General features: G+C 38.3%; 2 protein-coding genes across 2 annotated transcripts; one reads left to right on the top strand and one right to left on the bottom strand.

Moving 5' to 3' along the window:
- Positions 1-4,253: 4,253 nt before the first annotated feature.
- LOC107566959 (dickkopf-related protein 4-like) lies at positions 4,254-6,075 on the bottom strand. Its single transcript, XM_016252531.1, has 4 exons — positions 5,953-6,075; positions 5,686-5,805; positions 5,487-5,571; positions 4,254-4,533 (listed from the first exon to the last, which is right to left on the bottom strand). Exons 1-4 carry the CDS (start codon positions 6,055-6,057, stop codon positions 4,292-4,294), a joined length of 552 nt encoding a protein of 183 aa, XP_016108017.1. The 5' UTR covers positions 6,058-6,075; the 3' UTR covers positions 4,254-4,291.
- A 1,997-nt stretch (positions 6,076-8,072) lies between these two features.
- On the top strand, positions 8,073-17,856 carry LOC107566956 (chromaffin granule amine transporter-like). The gene is given in 16 exon segments (XM_016252527.1): positions 8,073-8,088; positions 12,370-12,685; positions 12,811-12,869; positions 13,795-13,827; positions 13,830-13,874; positions 14,374-14,479; positions 14,640-14,701; positions 14,813-14,852; positions 14,955-15,019; positions 15,256-15,364; positions 15,742-15,798; positions 15,926-15,977; positions 16,593-16,656; positions 17,005-17,124; positions 17,305-17,438; positions 17,527-17,856. Coding segments are annotated over 16 exon segments (1,386 nt in total). The 3' UTR covers positions 17,635-17,856.
- The last annotated feature ends 157 nt before the right edge of the window (positions 17,857-18,013 follow it).

Raw genomic sequence — 18,013 nt, 5'->3', positions numbered from 1 at the left:
GCCCAGCGGGGAACGAAATGAGGCAATAGCGGCCACATAGACTTTCAGTGTTGATGGCAGAGATCCACTATCCAGTCTGTACTGTAGAAAACGCAGCACATCCGACACGGAGCAAGCAGCCGGGTCGATATGAACATCATGGCACCATTTCACAAACACTCCCCATTTCAGAGCATACAAACGCCTCGTGGAGGGTGCCCGTGCCTCCGAGAGTGTGTCGAGCACACGAGAATGCAGAGCATTCAGCTCCTCTGATATCCCCGAAGCAGCCACACATGAAGGCTCCCGTGAGGGCTCCGGCCTCTGCTGCCTGCAGGAGCCTCGCCTGAAAAACCTGCAGCACTGCCATGGCGTGCAGCGCGGAAGAACTCCTGACTCTCCGAGAGACGCGCCACTGCGTTTGTGCAGAGATAGTGAGTACTGAGTGTGAATAATGTACACGATGTGCTGCTTGCACTATACCTTCAGCTCCCACCACGTGTGTGTGTGTGTGTTTGAACTGGCAGCTGCAGTGCGGTCACGTGAAGATGAGGCGCTCGTGTCCTCACTAACTTTTTTGTTTCATTTTTGTTAGTCTTTAGAACAACGAACATACAAGGGCAATAACAAACCACATCAAAAAATATAATAAACAAAGACAATAAAAAAACTAAAATGGAAAAAGCAATAAGATAATCGCATGTCCATAACCAGCACAAATAGTTAAAACTATTCAAATAATTGATTTAAGTCTTTATAATAATTTACAGGGTTTTTTCCCTGTTTGTTTCTTTTGATAGTGGCCTATTTCCATTTTAATATATATATATATATATATATTTATTTATTTTTAAATTACCTCTTCTTGACCTCTTCACGTTTTCTTTCTTAAAACATTTTTATTCATTGGCATTTAATTCGGTTTGTGAGCTGTGGTTTTTCTTTTTGTCTTTGCTGTTTTGTTTTTCTAATCAGTAACGTACAATGCTGTGTACAGTACCTTATTGTTGACCCTTTATGTACAGCTCTTTGGTCCACTACTGTTGTTTTTAAATGCGCTCTAGAAATGAACTAAACTTGGAACTTTCTCCCCCAGGCTGGACGGTAAGCACGTTGTCTTCGGACAGGTTGTGGAGGGCTTGGACGTCATCAAGAAAGTGGAGGGCTACGGTTCCAGAAGTGGAAAGACCAGTGCCAAGATCATCGTCACTGACTGTGGCCAGCTGTAAAGGCCTCCACCCAAACCTTAGTCTAGTTACCCCTCAGTGCTCCCTTTCACAAATCCTGCCGCTAACCGCAACATTCCTGTCCAAGATCTACAACCCCTCCCTATTAGTCCTGTAGGCCTATAATTTGTGTATCAAAATCTGAAAATAAAGGGGAACAATGACGTGAAACTTCTTGAAGCTTATTTTTGTGTGTTTTATGTTGCCTCCGGTTAATGTAAGTCCCGTTCAGTGAGCTCTTTAATTTTGATCTCGCTCTTTTCAGAGAACTTGCTGATCCGGCTCTTAAATCTGTCTGAATTTCTTCACTGATCCTCTAGGCAATTCAGCTCCCTCAGTGAATCCAGTCAGAGCAGTTCCAGCTAACAGACTTGCCCTCCAGGGAACTTTAAATCGAGGCTTATTGCAACTTCAGAAGTGTTGTAATATAGTACGTGTGTGTGTATTATTTATTTATATATATATATTAAACGACTGCCACAAATAATCATTCACATTCTAAAATGAAACTTACACCCTACATAACTTTCCTGGTTTAAAAAAAAAAAAAAAAAAACTTCAAATTGGCAAATTGTTTCATGTTGATCATTTAAAGCTTAAACAAATGGTATATATATATAAGCAAGCCAAAAAGTTTGAGAGTTAGGGTTTTTGGGTGAACCATTTGTTTAAGCTTTAAATGATCAACATGAAACAATTTGCCAATTTGAAGTTTTTTTTTTTTTTTTTAAACCAGGAAAGTAATGTAGGGTGTAAGTTTCATTTTAGAATGTGAATGATTATTTGTGGCAGTCGTTTAATGCGAGTGACTCATTTCTGGTTTTTGGATTATTGTCCCACCCTTGCCTTGGTGCATGTTTTAAGAAAATGGACCGATAAATCATAACGCAGTAATATTCCATAAAAAAAATAAGAAACATGGTGACTTTAAGGATGTAACTTGATTATATCTATTAAATGTAGTGTCATTCAACATAATGTTATTCCTATCTTTATAGGTTGTTACCAGCCAAGAGGACAGCTGGCAAATGTGTAATCTTAGCGGTGTGAACATTCGGTGCCAAATTAAAGTGACTTCATTGAACATGTAACACAATCACTATAGCGCCTGTGAGACAAATGCATGTGTGTCATTGTGTCGCATTAAGATTAATGTTTAAAAATGTAATTGCTTTGGACAGGTTTTATTGAATAAATCAATCAATCCTGTGAGATCTAAACAAGGTTACTGATAAATAAATTCTTTGCATGTATTGTACATTTAAGTCAGGTGCCATTTAAAGTGACAGTTCAAAACTTGGGGACCTTCAAAATGTTCCAACCTTTTCAGGTTCTTCAAATAGCAATGAGATAAAGAATAATGTATTGTTGAACGATGATGAAATACATTTATTACAATCCAGTAGGAATGGCTTCGATGTGTGCATTTACAAGAATTCACTAATTCTGCTCAAAGAGGCCATCAACACTTGCACATTATACATCTCCCTTATGTTTAATTCAGCTCATTAGATGGGTGTGCAGTGACCTGAACAGGGTGTCTTTACACAGTTAATGCTGCTGTGTGTCAGCTCAAAATTCAGTGTGAAGACGCAATGCTGCATAAAAGCCAGACTAAAGTGAGGTCTGCCCACCTCAGCCCCTACTATAAAATACACAGTAATTGCCGAGGCTCAGCAAACGTATTCGTTGAAAACCCCGACAGAGGGCGCTCGACTCAAACCTCTACTTGCATTCAAAAGAAACCCAAAGCCATGCTCAGTCACCAGCGCTGCGTTTCAATACATATTTTCCGACTTCTACACGCTATATATATATATTTTTTAATTATTATTGCAAAAACACACATACAGTAAGGCAATACAAGCTCGTAAAAAGATCCTCAAGAACGGAGCACCAATCCAGCACGGGAAAAAAACACGAAGAGAGAAAAGAAAGAAAGAAAAAGAAGAATTACACAATAGGGTCTTCTAATAGTTAACATTTCTGCAATAAACTAAACAGTCTTCTTCCAGTTTTACATTTTAACAGTCTTACAGATTTACAGTACATCCAAAATTCCTTCTGAAAAACAGACAACAATGGCTTCGTTTTAAGGCCCTTTCATTTATGAATATAAATGAGAATATTATTCAGAACAACTTGAGTATGTACATCTTCCATTATTAAAGCACAAATGATATCATTTTGGAATGGATCCGAGCAAAAGCCTACTGAAGGAAGTCAGAGAGTAACTGTACAGTCGTTTCAACTTCATCACAAAAGGTACAATGACTGTGATCAATATTAAATCTATATCTACGAAACTCTAAAGCTGGGTAGATAGCACTACAATGTTTAAAGTGTACTTCCTTGGCTTTGGGGGGAGGTGGTGGGAAAGGAGAGATACGTGGTTCTTCATTTAAAAATAGAGCTCTTGGGAAAAAGATAGACTAATTCACGTTATTTCGACTAGCTTGATTTGGACTTTTATTTTGGGTCAATAAAGTCCTTTTGAATTTATTTGGCAGGCTACTCCTAATAAAAGCTTGCCTATTTATTATACTTCTACATGCTTTATAAGCAAAATATTTATAGAAATAACTTTTTGAAGAATTTTTTGCAACCTCGTTATCCTTACCTCAGAACCACTAACCATACGCCACGCTGGCGTGTCTTGTCATGTTTCTCGCGAGGTTAGTCTTCGGCTCCGCTCAGTCTGTGCTGGTCTGTGCTGGCTTGTGCTGGTCTGTGCTGGCTTGTGCTGGTCTGTGCTGGCTTGCGGTCAGCTCCTCGGCTCGGGGCGGCACACGCCATGTCCGCGAGGGCTGTGGGGCTGCGCGCGGCAGAGCAGCTTCCGGTCGCAGTCGCAGCGCTCCAGTCTCCTGCGGGATTTGGTGCGTCCCCGCACTACATGCTTTATAAGCAAAATATTTATAGAAATAACTTTTTGAAGAATTTTTTGCAACCTCGTTATCCTTACCTCAGAACCACTAACCATACGCTACGCTGGCGTGTCTTGTCATGTTTCTCGCGAGGTTAGTCTTCGGCTCCGCTCAGTCTGTGCTGGTCTGTGCTGGCTTGTGCTGGTCTGTGCTGGTCTGCGGTCAGCTCCTCGGCTCGGGGCGGCACACGCCATGTCCGCGAGGGCTGTGGGGCTGCGCGCGGCAGAGCAGCTTCCGGTCGCAGTCGCAGCGCTCCAGTCTCCTGCGGGATTTGGTGCGTCCCCGCAGCAGGCACACCTCGCCCAGCGCCGGCACGCGCTGACACCTCTTCCCCGTCAAGTAGAGCGCGCAGCACAGCCCGTCCTCACAGTCGCGCGAGCGCACACACGGGGACATCTCGGGCGCTGCGGGCGGAGAATCACCGCGAGGGTCAGTGGGTCAACTAAAGTACTCAGTGCAGTCAAACCTGAAGGCCTTGAGTTTTTCTTAAAGGTGCAGTGCTGTGGCCGAAGGCGTCACGTGCGCTTCCGAACGAGCCGGGAAAGTTTCTAGTTTGAAAAGGCTTTTTTGTTTTGTGACTTTTAAACATTCTGTTAAGCAAACGATGTGTTTAAGGCAAAGGCAAATTTGTCGACAGGTTTACAGTTTAATTTGTCATCAAATACAATTTAATGCACACATTTCTACAAATACTCATTTCCAATTTTCAATTATCAGTTGTCTTCTACATAAAATCGCGGTAAATGAAAACCCTTCTGACACAAAACATTAGACGGAGGCGTAAAAAGAAGACCTTGCTATTTAAGAGTTCACTTTTCAGATTGTTGATGTCATTTTGACTGGTTTTTTATTTATTTATTTAATAACGAATTAATTAAAAAGGTGAAAAATATGATGGTGACAACCTGAGGAAACAACTTAAATTCGATGTAATATATTTATATTCTGTATTCTTAGATTTAGGACAAAAATGCTTTTTTTCCTCATAAATTATAACTTTTTTTTTTTTTATTACATGTCACACTTAATATGAAAATTGCTTACCAGCCACAACGTCGTCCTGCTTTATCAATTCACTTTTAGGAACTGTTCATTCTGACTTAACAGTTTGATAATTTGTCATTTTAATCTCTGTGCTTATTGTACTGTAATACCCTGTTGTTGACACAGCAAAATACACCTGTGCAGAGTTTTTACAGCTGAAGCAGACAGTGAATGTATGTTGCTAATGTTTCCCATAATGTCTGTCCTGGCCAGCACAGGGAAAATTACTAATAGTCAATAATATAGCAACACTTGACCAAAGGTATGACCCAAAAACATGATTTAAAAAAAACCCATAAAACCCGATCCTTACCTTTTTGACTTCCTCGCACATCCAACTGAACCTGTGTCTTGGCAGAATTGAGCTGTTTCTTCTTTGAGCCTTTGCATTCAGTTGCCTTGTGAAAGACAGAATGTAAATAAAGACAGCTTAAATATTCTGAAAAATTGGGATTGCAAATGGTTGGATGCAACTTCAGTAGATTACAATACTGAACCAAACAAAATCGTACTTGTGCAGCGGTGCAGTCTTGTGCAGGAGGTGAAGCTGTTCTGATTCCCTGCACAGCTGAGGTCCTTCTAACAGAATTATGGGAATTTGCAACTGTGTCACTCTGTAGATGCAATACTGACTGGAAGAGATTGTCAGACAGAAGAAGTGACAACAAGTAGAGTGATTCTGTTTTTAAAGATAGTCACATGCATGCATGCATGCACATATACAGTATATATATAAGCAAAATAAATAAAAATTAAGGTTTAAGAATATAAATTCTTACCTCTTGAGAGTTTGTCATTTCTCTGGAGGAGCGGATAATGTTGGAATCCAGGCACTGTACAGCAGAAACAACAGACAGCCAAAACATGACATAAACTGTCTGCATGGTTGTATCCAAACTGTCCTGACCGCAATGAGGCTGTGTGCAAGAGCAAGACGTCGAGCTCTAGTGTGGAAGAGCAACCTGCTCCGTGTTTTAATGGACCTACGGCAATTACCCTAAACATGGAAAAAAAAAAATAAGAAAAAAGAAAGAATGGGTCTTTCATTAGTGGTTACTTTCTGAGTGTTTCAGTGTTTATAGTCTCAGCTCATGTAGGAAGTGTGTAGTGAATTGCGGTGGTAATTAAGGCAAATTATGGCCCATACGCATAACAAACATGAAAGCTTGGCTGTACCTTTCATGGCACGTAAATCCTCATAGACCCTTTACACATGTAACACCTTTGAAACTTGTTATGATGAAAAATATGACATCCTTTAAATGACAGCCATCAGTTAACCGCATCAGTAGACTCGGATGTAAGTTGCTTCCTGGAACGGAACAGGTGATTATCTGCACCTTGAATGCTGGCTTAGAGGGGGAAACTCAAAAACCACGTTTCTCACCGGGCTGGGAGGCAGATAATAACAGTGACACTACTTTGTTTAACCAATGTGAATATGTTTAGCCACTAAATAAAAATGTCTTGTTCAGCCTAAACATTCTTGTCGTGTCAACTACAGATTTATTGTTTAGCAAATTATCAATTAGCAACAAGTTGTTTTAATTTGTCTTAGCCTAATTCTTACATACAGCTTTACATGACCTGTGATCTTTGAAATCTTGTAGAACTAACTATCTGTAGAACTGTAGATCTATCATCTATCTATCTATCTATCTATCTACATGGCCAGCAGCTATGTCACCCTGTAGCCCAAGCTTGGTTGCCCACTGAAGCTAAGCAGGGTTGAGCCTGGTCAGTACCTGGATTGGAGGCCTCCTGGGAAAACTAGGTTGCTGCTGGAAGAGGTGTTAGTGAGGCCAGAACCCCGGCATCCTGGCCAAATTTGCCCATTGGCCTCTGATCATCATGGCCTCCTAATCATCCCCATACACCGATTGGCTTCATCACTCTGTCTCCTCTCCACCAATAAGCTGGTGTGTGGTGGGCGTTCTGGTGCAATATGGCTAACATTGCATCATCCAGGTGGGGGCAGAGCTTTCGACCAAAAAATTTAAGTTTAAGTATCAGTTAGTTGTGCAAATCCAAAGGCTCACCTCAATGCACCAACCTACTTTACAGTAGTTGTTCTGAATAAACACTAATCACCCGAATGGTAACGAATGGAAACAAAATGTAACTTTTTTAACAAAATGTATTCTAAATATTATTAATTCTGAATAATAAATATGTACATTACATGTCTTTATAATGCTTCACCAAAACACACATTATTCAATGGCAAGGTATTATGGGTAGCCTGTTTATTTGAGCCTCTTGACCAAACTTGACATTGTAAGTTATTGCTATTTAACATTATCTAATGTCAGCTGTGTGAACTGTTTTACATGTTTGTTTGTTTTTTACTTTTCCAGAAATGTCAGCTATATTCCTACAGAATTGTTCTATACGAATCTATACGAAGGTAGGATTCCATTTTAAACCAACAATACAATTTCCTCTAATTAAATGAAATGATTCCTGTCAGAACTGGTTGTGTTTTCTTTATGTGTGTGTGTGTGTGTGTATGTGTATTTGTGCTGAACAGAAAGCAGGTGATGGAAGATCACCCATCAGTCTTCAAACCCTCAGGCTGATTTACAAATGTACTGGTCATGTACTTGAGTCATTATTTTTATAGTTTAATATTTTCATTTGTATTTTAAAGTTTTAGCAATTTTGTTGTCTTTTGCTACTTTCCTTAGGTTTTTTTTATGCCTATATTGCTTTTAAGTTTTAATTTATTTACTTTTATTCAACATTTATATTTTATGCGTTTATATTTTATTTCAGTTAATCTAAATTTTATTCGAAGTAATCATAGTTCATCATATTAAGTGTTTTACCTGAAAGCCTGAGTAATTATATGAGGTTATATTGTGTGTGTGTGTGTGTTGGGATATTTGAATTACCAGAGATGGCACAGGGCAAAGGTGAAATCTGTTGAGTCATTTAACATTTTCCATAGATGTTCAGTGGCTGAATGGATTAACATTACACAGGAAATGAAACTGACACAGGCAGAAAACAGAACCATATGATCACAGGTTATGATGCATCTGTAACAGAAATGCACTGTCACTCTATTGCTCTTGTATACAGACTTTTGATATTATTGTGAAGACTTTAGCGTGGCACATAATGAACAATCACCATTTCATAGTGCAGCGATTAGGTTGCTGACTGAGCAGTATTCACAAGTGAAAAGTAGCAGCGGCTGCTGATTGTGTGTGATGAGTCTAGGAGAGATCACAGATAAAGGCTCATTGTGATGAAAAGAAGCCTGCAGGTCATTCACCTACCCAATAAAGAGCAGCAGATGCACACAATTACTCTTGCTATGACGCAGTGTGAGTGTACGTGTGCATGTCTGTATATTTCCTCCAAAAGATCCCTCAACAGATCACATGCAGGTGGCCGTGGACACAGACACCTCCCTCCCTCCAGCAACAAGTGACCCCTGCATCACACACACCTGCACTGGAGAAGAGAATGCATCCTAAGGTAAGACTAAATTTAAAAGTATTGCTTAAGGTATTTCTTTTACATAAAAAGCAATAATTTGATTCATTAATCACTTTCATATAATGTCTTGATCGAGAGACTGATTAAGGACTACAGATCGTTACCTGATGTCAGACAATTGTGTTTTATGATGATTTTTCTTACTTTCATTATTAAATATTATGGAGGCGCGTTTCAAAATACATGATTAGTAGTGTCCAAAATACTAATAGGTTAATGGGTAAAGGTTAAAACCACACAGAAAACCCTCTCTTTAAGAAGTATTGAAACTTTGGAACACAAAATGATGATTTTGGCAGGTTAAGTGATAGCTGGTTAAGAGAATAGGGAGTTAACTAATGTTGGCAACATGTTGCACACGGGTGTTGACTTGTGGATCAGCTCTTATTGTATGTGCTTATAACAGGACGGGACAGGAACAGAGTGGAAATACTACAAAATTCACTTCGGATTTTTCAAAGGAACCGAAAAGCAGAACACTACTCAACTGCACGAATTAAGAATAAATTAATTATTCTGAATTAATCTATCATCAAAAGTTATGTACTTACCAGTGCTGCATTTATTTGACCAAAAATACACAAAAAACAGAAATATTGCGAAATATAAATGTAGGTTAATAACAACTGTTTTATATTTAAAAATATAATTTATTTCTGTGATCAAAGCTGAATTTTCAGCATCATTACTCCAGTCTTCAGTGTCACATGATCCTTCAGAAATCATTCTAATATACTGATATTGCTGCTCAAGAAACATTTATTATTCTTATCAATGTTGAAAACAGTTGTGCTGCTCAATAATTTTCAATAATTATGAAGACTTTACTGTCCTTTTTGATCAATTGATGCACCCTTGCTGAATAATAATATTGCATTTCTTAAAATAAAATGAAATGCATACATTAAATGACCCCAAACTTTAGAAAGTGTAAATTAATAAAATGTTAGCATTAGCATTCATCCCAGCATATGACAGAAGTACATTATCTTTGAGTTATGTACACAAGAAAAGAAATTCCCATCAAAAACACAAAATGCTGCTCTTTTTCACAAACTAAATTGATAAGACATTGACAGGCAAAGATAAAAGGAGCGTTCTGAAACACTGAGGCCGTTCCTCATGTGCCCAGCTGTAATCATTTTGTTGAAACTCAATCACACAGCACGTAATTCCTGCCCTGGAGCAAAGAGCTCATCTAGAACATACCTGTCCTCAAGCCCTTTTACACATTCTAGAAGACTGCACAGGGGCCTGAGTACTGGTGACTACATTTTGGGTCCCTACTGGATATTGGTTGGATGTCAATAAGAGCAGTAAGTTCTCAAACGTTTTAGGCCATCTCTGATCAAACATATTTTTAAATGTATAATGTCACCATAATGTCATTTTGTAATTCATAATATATCATTGGGTTTAGATAAATCATGGTGCTGCAAGATGCTTATCGTCCATTGACTTGCCATTTTTAAATGGACCCTATCAAAATAACATGTGAAAAACACCATAGTTTATATATTGTTTTTCTGTGGAAGAATTGAGTATTTCCAGGTGTTAATAATGCACAGTTTGCAGTCCAATTCAAACATGTTTTAAAATAAGAGGTAATGTATCCTTGTAATGTGCATGCATCTGTTTAGACTTCTATTTTCTTTGGGTAACTTCCGACCAGATTTTGGAAAAGATACTGTTAATACCACTTCTTGGTGCCAGGCTTGTGTACACAAGCAAACAAGCAAACCTCAAACTAGCAACTGAGGATCTAACATCTAAATAAACACAATAAATGCAGTCTACAGTAACTGCTCCATGTAACAAAAGTTCCATCTGTGTGTCAAATTTGAGTCTGAAAAAAGAGAAACATTTAAAGCAGGCTAAAATAGTTTTAAAATTATTATTATAAATATATGAATCAAATTTGTACATTTTCTAAGATTTAGGCCCTCAGTCATACTCAGTGATAGGATGCAATGGAGTTAAAGGCCTCCAGAATCCAAAATCCAAATTTGGATCTGTCTCATTTTTTTAAGTTTGAATCATTGATTCTGTTATTTTCCTGTTAAATACTATGAAACTACAGTATTTTGAAACACTCTGTATTGTATCAAGCTCTGTATAAATAAAGATGACTTTACGTGACTTAAATTATTATACAATGTATGAGATATGTGTCATGGTTTCCACAAAAATATCAAGTACAACTGTTTTCAATGTTGATAATAATAATAATAATAATTCAATCTCCTGTTCCACCAAATGCCAAAGCTGCTGTTTTGGATTGAGATCTGGTGAATGTGGAGGACATTTGAGTTTAGTGAACTCATTGTCATGTTCAAGAAACCAGTCTGAGATGATCTGAGCTTTGTGACGTTATCCTGCTGGACATCATTGATTCTGTTATTTTCCTGTTAAATACTATGAAACTACAGTATTTTGAAACACTCTGTATTGTATCAAGCTCTGTATAAATAAACTGTTTTCAATGTTGATAATAATAATAATAATAATTCAATCTCCTGTTCCACCAAATGCCAAAGCTGCTGTATTGGATTGAGATCTGGTGAATGTGGAGGACATTTGAGTTTAGTGAACTCATTGTCATGTTCAAGAAACCAGTCTGAGATGATCTGAGCTTTGTGACGTTATCCTGCTGGAAGTAGCCATCGCAAGATGGGCACACTGTGGTCATTAAATGATGAAAATGGACAGAAACAATACTCGGACTGTGGTGTTTAAACAATGCTTAGTTGGTATCAAGGGGCCCAAAGTCTGTCAAGAAAATATTCCACACCATTATACCCCCAGCAGCAGCCTGAACCATTGATACAAGGCAGGATGGATCCAAGCTTTCATGTTGTTTATGCCAAATTCCTACCCTATACCATTCGAATGTCACAGCAGAAATCAACAGACCAGGTAACTCTTTTTCAATCTTCTGTTGTATTTTGGTGATCCTGTGTGAATTGTAGCCTCAGTTTCCTGTTCTCAGTTGACAGGAGTGGCTCTTCAGCTGTTGTAGACCTTCTGTAAACCTCGGTTGTAACGAGTGGTTAATTTACTGACTGTTGCCTTTCTATGAGCTCAGAACCAGTCTAGCCATTCTCCTCTGACATCTGGCATCAACAAAGCATTTTCACCCACAGAACTGCCGCTCACTGGACATTTTCTTTTTTTTGGACCATTCTCTGTAAATCCTGGAGATGGTTGCGCATTGAAATCTCAGTAGATCAGTTTCTGAAATACTCAGACCAGCCCGTCTGGCACCAACAACCATCCACGTTCAAAGTCACTTAAATCACCTTTCTTCCCCATTCTGATACTCGGTCGTCTCAACCATGTCTACATGCCTAAATGCATTGAGTTGCTGCCATGTGATTGGCTTATTAGATATTTGCGTTAATGAACAGATGTCCACATACTTTTAGCCATTTGCATCACTGGTTTCCTTTTGAGTCCACTCTGTATAGGCAAAAGCATTATACAGAAATCAAAACATGAGAGAAAAAGTCAAGCATTATGCTGGACAAGCGACTCTGCTCTCATGCCCATGACATTTATCTGCTTGCATCTGCCCTGACCTCTGTCTCATACAGTCCACAGCAGGCGGAGGGGAAGGGTTATTCGCAAACACGCACACAGGTACCGGCTCTTCCTCTTCCCATCCTCACTTCACCTCTCATTCTCTCCAGTTCCCATCATCCCAACCTTCCTGTATGCCACAGAGCACCAGACACAAGAATGCCTGTCTGCCGCCCCCTCTGAGGCTCAGCCCACCCGCACCTCCGTCTTCTCTCTGTATGACAACAGCACCTACACCAGCAGCACTGCCGTCTCCTCCGGCGCTAATGGAAGTTCAGGGCTCAATGGCAGCTCTGCTGAGCGACACCGGTGTAAAGAGGACAGTGAGTTTTTGGAAGAGGAGAATGTGAGGGTTGGGCTGCTGTTTGCCTCCAAAGCCCTGGTGCAGCTCATGGTCAACCCATTTGTGGGCCCACTGACTAACAGGTAGATAAACGCTTTGAGCAGATAATCTAAAATGACTGTTATTTAGATGAAGTTAGTAGCCTACATAATGACAATAGAGGGCTGAATGATCTAATTCAAATTTATGATGCGTGCCTGTTTTATAGGATTGGATATCACATACCGATGTTTTCTGGGTTTGTCATCATGTTTGTCTCCACAATAAGTAAGTCATGTTATATGATGTAAGTCATAAATACTATTTAATAACTATTAATTGCTTTATACTGTGTGCCATCTACTTTATGATGACTATTAATCTCTACATGAAATGGAAATTCATCCACTCCATTTTCTAAATGCATGTTATAGATCTTATTGTGAACAGGGGTTAATGGGATAGTTCACACAAAAATGAAAATTCTGTCATCATTTACTCAAACTGTTGCAAACCTGTACATTTAATTCTGCTGAACATAAAATAAGATATTTTAAAGGATACCCAAACAGGTCCCCGATGACATTTGGTTACCAACCATCTTCAAAATATCTTTTGTGTTCAACAGAAGAAAGTACAGATTTGGAACTTTAGGGTGAGTAAATGATAACAGAATATACATTTTTGGGTGAACTATCCATTTAATCATGGCAATGTGTTAATGTATATTAAACTTCAAAATGCATACCAAATGTTTGGTTAAAATGTGATAATGTGATAACAGGATGTTGGTTTTCAGCTCTTTTTGCTTGAGGACCCAGATTTTACATTGAAACCCTTTTGAAAAAACCAGCAAATGCTGGTTAGGTATGTTTTGAAGCATGGTTGCTGGTTTGAACTGGTTTAAGCTGGTCATGCGCTGGTCCTAAACTGGTAAGCTCCTGCTCAGGACCAGCTTAACCCAGCTCAAACCAGCTGCCATGCTTCAAAACAAATATGAATATGAACATTATTGTGTAGGATTAACTACGATGGAGCAACAATATGAAAATTATTGTTCGTAAAGTTGTTTGAATACACTACTGTGCACACTGAGTGAGATATATTCAATATATTTATGCTTATTGATGTGTTTTATATGGTTTCACTTTATATGGCTAGTGTAAACTAAGTGAAATGAGGTAGATTCTGACTTTGAATGCTTTCTCTGCAGTGTTTGCCTTCTCAGGGACATACGCGCTGCTGTTTTTCGCTCATTGCAGGGAATTGGATCATCCTTTTCCTCTGTGGCAGGTATAATATGTGTGATTTAGCATGCTAAAGTCTCTCACTTGATCAAACATACAGTAAAAACAGGAATATTAGGCCTACAATTTAAAATGTTTTCTGTCTTAATATATTTTAACATGTAATTTATTCCTGTAATGCAAAGCTGTATGTTCAGCATCATTACTCCAGTCTTCAGAGTCACATAATCCTTCAGAAATCATTCTAACATGCTGATCTGGTGCTCAAAAACATTTCTTCTTATTGGAAAACAGTTGTGCTACTTAATATTTTTGTGGAAACTGATACCTTTTTCAGGATTGTTCGACCAATAACAAAAGGTCAGCGTTTATTGTAACATTATGAATGTCTTTACTGTCACTTTTCATCAATTCAATGCATAAAAGTAGGGATGCACCGATATGAAAATTTTGGCCGATACCGATAATTTCTCTCGAAAAACCTTACTGACTCCAAACACTTTAGCTGTAGTGTATATATGTTAAAAATGACTGTAATTCTGTAGGTCTGGGAATGTTAGCAAGTGTGTACACAGATGACAATGAGAGAGGAATTGCCATGGGAATCGCATTGGGAGGACTTGCCACGGGAGTGCTCAGTACGTTAATATAGTATTAGATTTGTCCTCTAATGTGCTTTATATTACAACATAAGTTAACAATGTAAAGTAACATCAACAACTGGAAATCACTAGCAATACCTAAATGAAATTAAGCAAATGTGTGCCACAAATGGCAATTTGAACACTGCAAAATGTACTCTTTTCATGTGTGAGTTTGTTGGTAAAAGTTCTCCCTTCCTTGTCCTTGCCTTCTTGGCTGTGTTTGATGGAGGTAAGATACTAGTAAAACATATAAATCTGCCCTTTTAAATTCATTGAGTTACATCTCATTATTTATCAAACTGTTTTTGAAACTGTTTTTGATACCCAATTTCGACACCAGCCCTCCAGCTCTGCATCCTTCAGCCCTCAAAAATATCTCCAGGGGTGAGTAGTTCATTCAATAGTTGATGCGAGTTATAAAAGTTGATAAAAGATAAGAAATGTGTGCATTAGTGTTCCTATGATTGTTATGTGTCTTCTGTTCCGAGCGTGGAAGGAACACCATTACTCACCCTGCTGAAGGATCCTTACATACTCATTAGTGCAGGTGTGTGTGTAAATCAAATCAAATCAAATACATCCTCAAATACTGCCCACAGTTAAACCAGTTTGAAAAGTTGTCGTGGAGGTGTAGTAGCAGTTTCTGTAATTACACGTATGCCTCCATATAATCACGGCCGAATGTTTTGATGTGAACAGCTAAAACAATTTGTAAATGAAGCGGATGAGGAGCTGTGCTGAGTGAATGATGAGTAAGATTATGGTTCCTGTATATAATTACAGGGTCGTTGTGCTTTGCAAACATGGGGGTGGCTATTTTAGGGCCCACTCTTCCCATCTGGATGATGCAAACAATGTGCTCGCCAAAATGGCAGAAACTCTGTTATTCCAAGTCATTAAAATGTGATTGAAACAAATTCACTTCCTGCTTATTTAAGTGATTTTATTTAATTCCTGTTTGTTTCCTCTCTCACACAAATGTAATGTTAAAGTAGTTCACTTGAAAGAATTCAGAACCATTTTGTCATTAGATGCCTCCTCAGGGAGGACTAAGCGAAACATGCGGCTTCTCGAGAAGATCTGTGGTTTTTCTGTATAGTTCAGTCAACTGATATGAGTTGGAAGAAGCCAGCTAAGAGGTTCCTGATGGCTCCTATGACCCTGTTAAACATAATGACTGTGTTTTATTTGCTGATCTTTTCTGTGGTCCTGTTGACTGAGCTAATCATGGCTACTGATATTGCAGGTATGTTTGCAATGCAATTGCAGTGTTTCTTACCTCATTGGGACCAATCTGTTTGGAGTACTGGCCAATAAAATGGGAAGGTAATACATTTTCTTGCATGTCCCAAAATAAATAAATTGAAAAGCACATGTATAAGTCATTTTGGTGGAAAAAGCTCTGTTTATAGAGATAAGAGCTGCATCATTTAGAAATGCTTCTCTGATATAGGTGGTTGTGTTCCATGATCGGCATGCATATAGTCGGCATCAGTCTGCTCTGTGTGAGTATCACATATTAAATCACATTTCATTACACTTTGCTCATGCATGCTTGAACTATGTACAAAACAAATACACTGTGGTTCAAAAGTCAGTACGTTTTTTTTTTAGAGAAATACATTTTATTCATCGAGGATGCATTAAATTGATCAAAAAATACAGTAAAGACACTTATATAATGTTACAAAAGGATTGCTATTTCATATAAATGCTATTCTTTTGAACTTTCTATTCATCAAAGTACCCTGACCATGAATCCTGGTTTCCACAAAAATATTATAAAAAATATTTTTGATAATGATAATGAGAAATGCACCAAGTCAGCATATTTGAATAATTTCTGAAGGATCATGTGACACTGAAGACTGGAGTAATTGTGCTGAAAAATCAGCTTTGCATCACAGGAATACATTACATTTTAAAATATATTCAAATAGTTGTAATATTTCACATTATTGCTGTTTTTACTGTATTTTTCATCAAATAATACACTCTTGGTGAGCACAAGAGACCTATTTCAAAAATCGTAATAAATCTTACCGAACCCAAATTTTGAACAGTAGAGTATATATATAAAAGGACTGTGGTGATTGTAACATTATATGAATTTGTTGTAGGTTCCCTTTGCCAAAGACATCTATGGGCTTACTGGTCCCAATGGAGGGCTGGGATTTGCCATTGGTGAATATTATTCATTTATTTATCATGCAATATTTAAGGGAAAGTTCCCACAAAATGAAACTTCTTTCATAATTTAGTCACCCTCATACTGTTTCCACATCTGTATTTTAAAATGTCTCTCAGTTTTTATTTTTTAGACCCCCATTGCCTTTCACTGTATGAGCAAAATCTAAAAAAATAAAAATAAAAAAATAAAATATATATATATATATTGTTGTGTTCTGCAGAAGAATGAAAGAGTAAACAAAGACAGAATTTACATTTTGCAGTAAACTAAGCTATGCATTTAAAATACATAACTCTAACAGATTGTGTGAAATGTACAGCTCTAATTATTTGTGCTTGTAGGAATGGTTGATTCGTCTATGATGGCTATAATGGGTTACATAGTGGATATTCGCCATGAGTCTGTCTACGGAAGCGTGTACGCTATTGCTGATGTTGCACTCTGCATGGGATTTGCTATTGGTAATTGCCCTTAATGCAGTTGTATGGGAATAATTTTTTTTCTATTAGACATGTTTTGTACCATTTATTCTTATTCTGTCACAATTTAGATCTATTTTCTGGTTAAAACTTGGTGTTAGCTCACCCTAAGAGCTCCAGGAGCCAAACTGACTCTTCCTTCTTGGTGCGTTCCTACTGCAGGTCCATCGACTGGAGGGGCCATAGTAAGAGCCGTAGGCTTCCCCAATCTCATGGTGATCATCGGCATTATCAACATCCTGTATGCACCCCTTTGCGTCTTCCTCAAAAATCCTGCTGTTCGGGAGGAGAAGATGGTGAGAAACACAAATGTGACTGTATGCGTGTCTGTTTCAACATGTTTACAAGTGCTTTGTGATGACACCTGACACTTTTTTTCTCAAGGCTATTATAAATCAGGAGTGTCCAATGCATGTGAAGAGCTACAATACACAGCGCGGGTACAGAGAATTCCCTCTGAGTGATGAAAGTGAGGAGCACACTGAAGAGTGATGCACATACACTTATAAAGGAACTTACCAACAAATAATCAGGACCTGCAGCCCTGATTCAAAAGGTTTAAAATGATTAATATAGCAACTTTCCCTATCCTTCACTATGATCACATGTTTGTGTAGTACAAATGGTTAGTGGGAAGTAAATATTGTTTTTGTACGCTTGTAAAGTGTTGTTTATCCTGTCTCTTGTCACGTCAGTGGGTTTGAATGAAATAAACAGGCCTGATTTGTCAACTTGAGTTGATTGTTTTCATCATGATGTGCATGTGAAAGTGATTTGTGCATCAGTAATGAAGAGAAAATCCATTGTGAGTGGGATGCCAACTTCTTTTGTGCCTCCCCTGACACACCGTTAATTTCCTTCGGATATGCAT

The sequence above is a fragment of the Sinocyclocheilus grahami genome, unplaced genomic scaffold, assembly GCF_001515645.1.
Source record: "Sinocyclocheilus grahami isolate Dianchi unplaced genomic scaffold, SAMN03320097.WGS_v1.1 scaffold1117.1, whole genome shotgun sequence".
Taxonomy (NCBI): Eukaryota; Metazoa; Chordata; class Actinopteri; order Cypriniformes; family Cyprinidae; genus Sinocyclocheilus; species Sinocyclocheilus grahami.
Note: the sequence above shows the minus strand (reverse complement) of the source record. Positions and strands in the feature narration are given on the sequence as shown.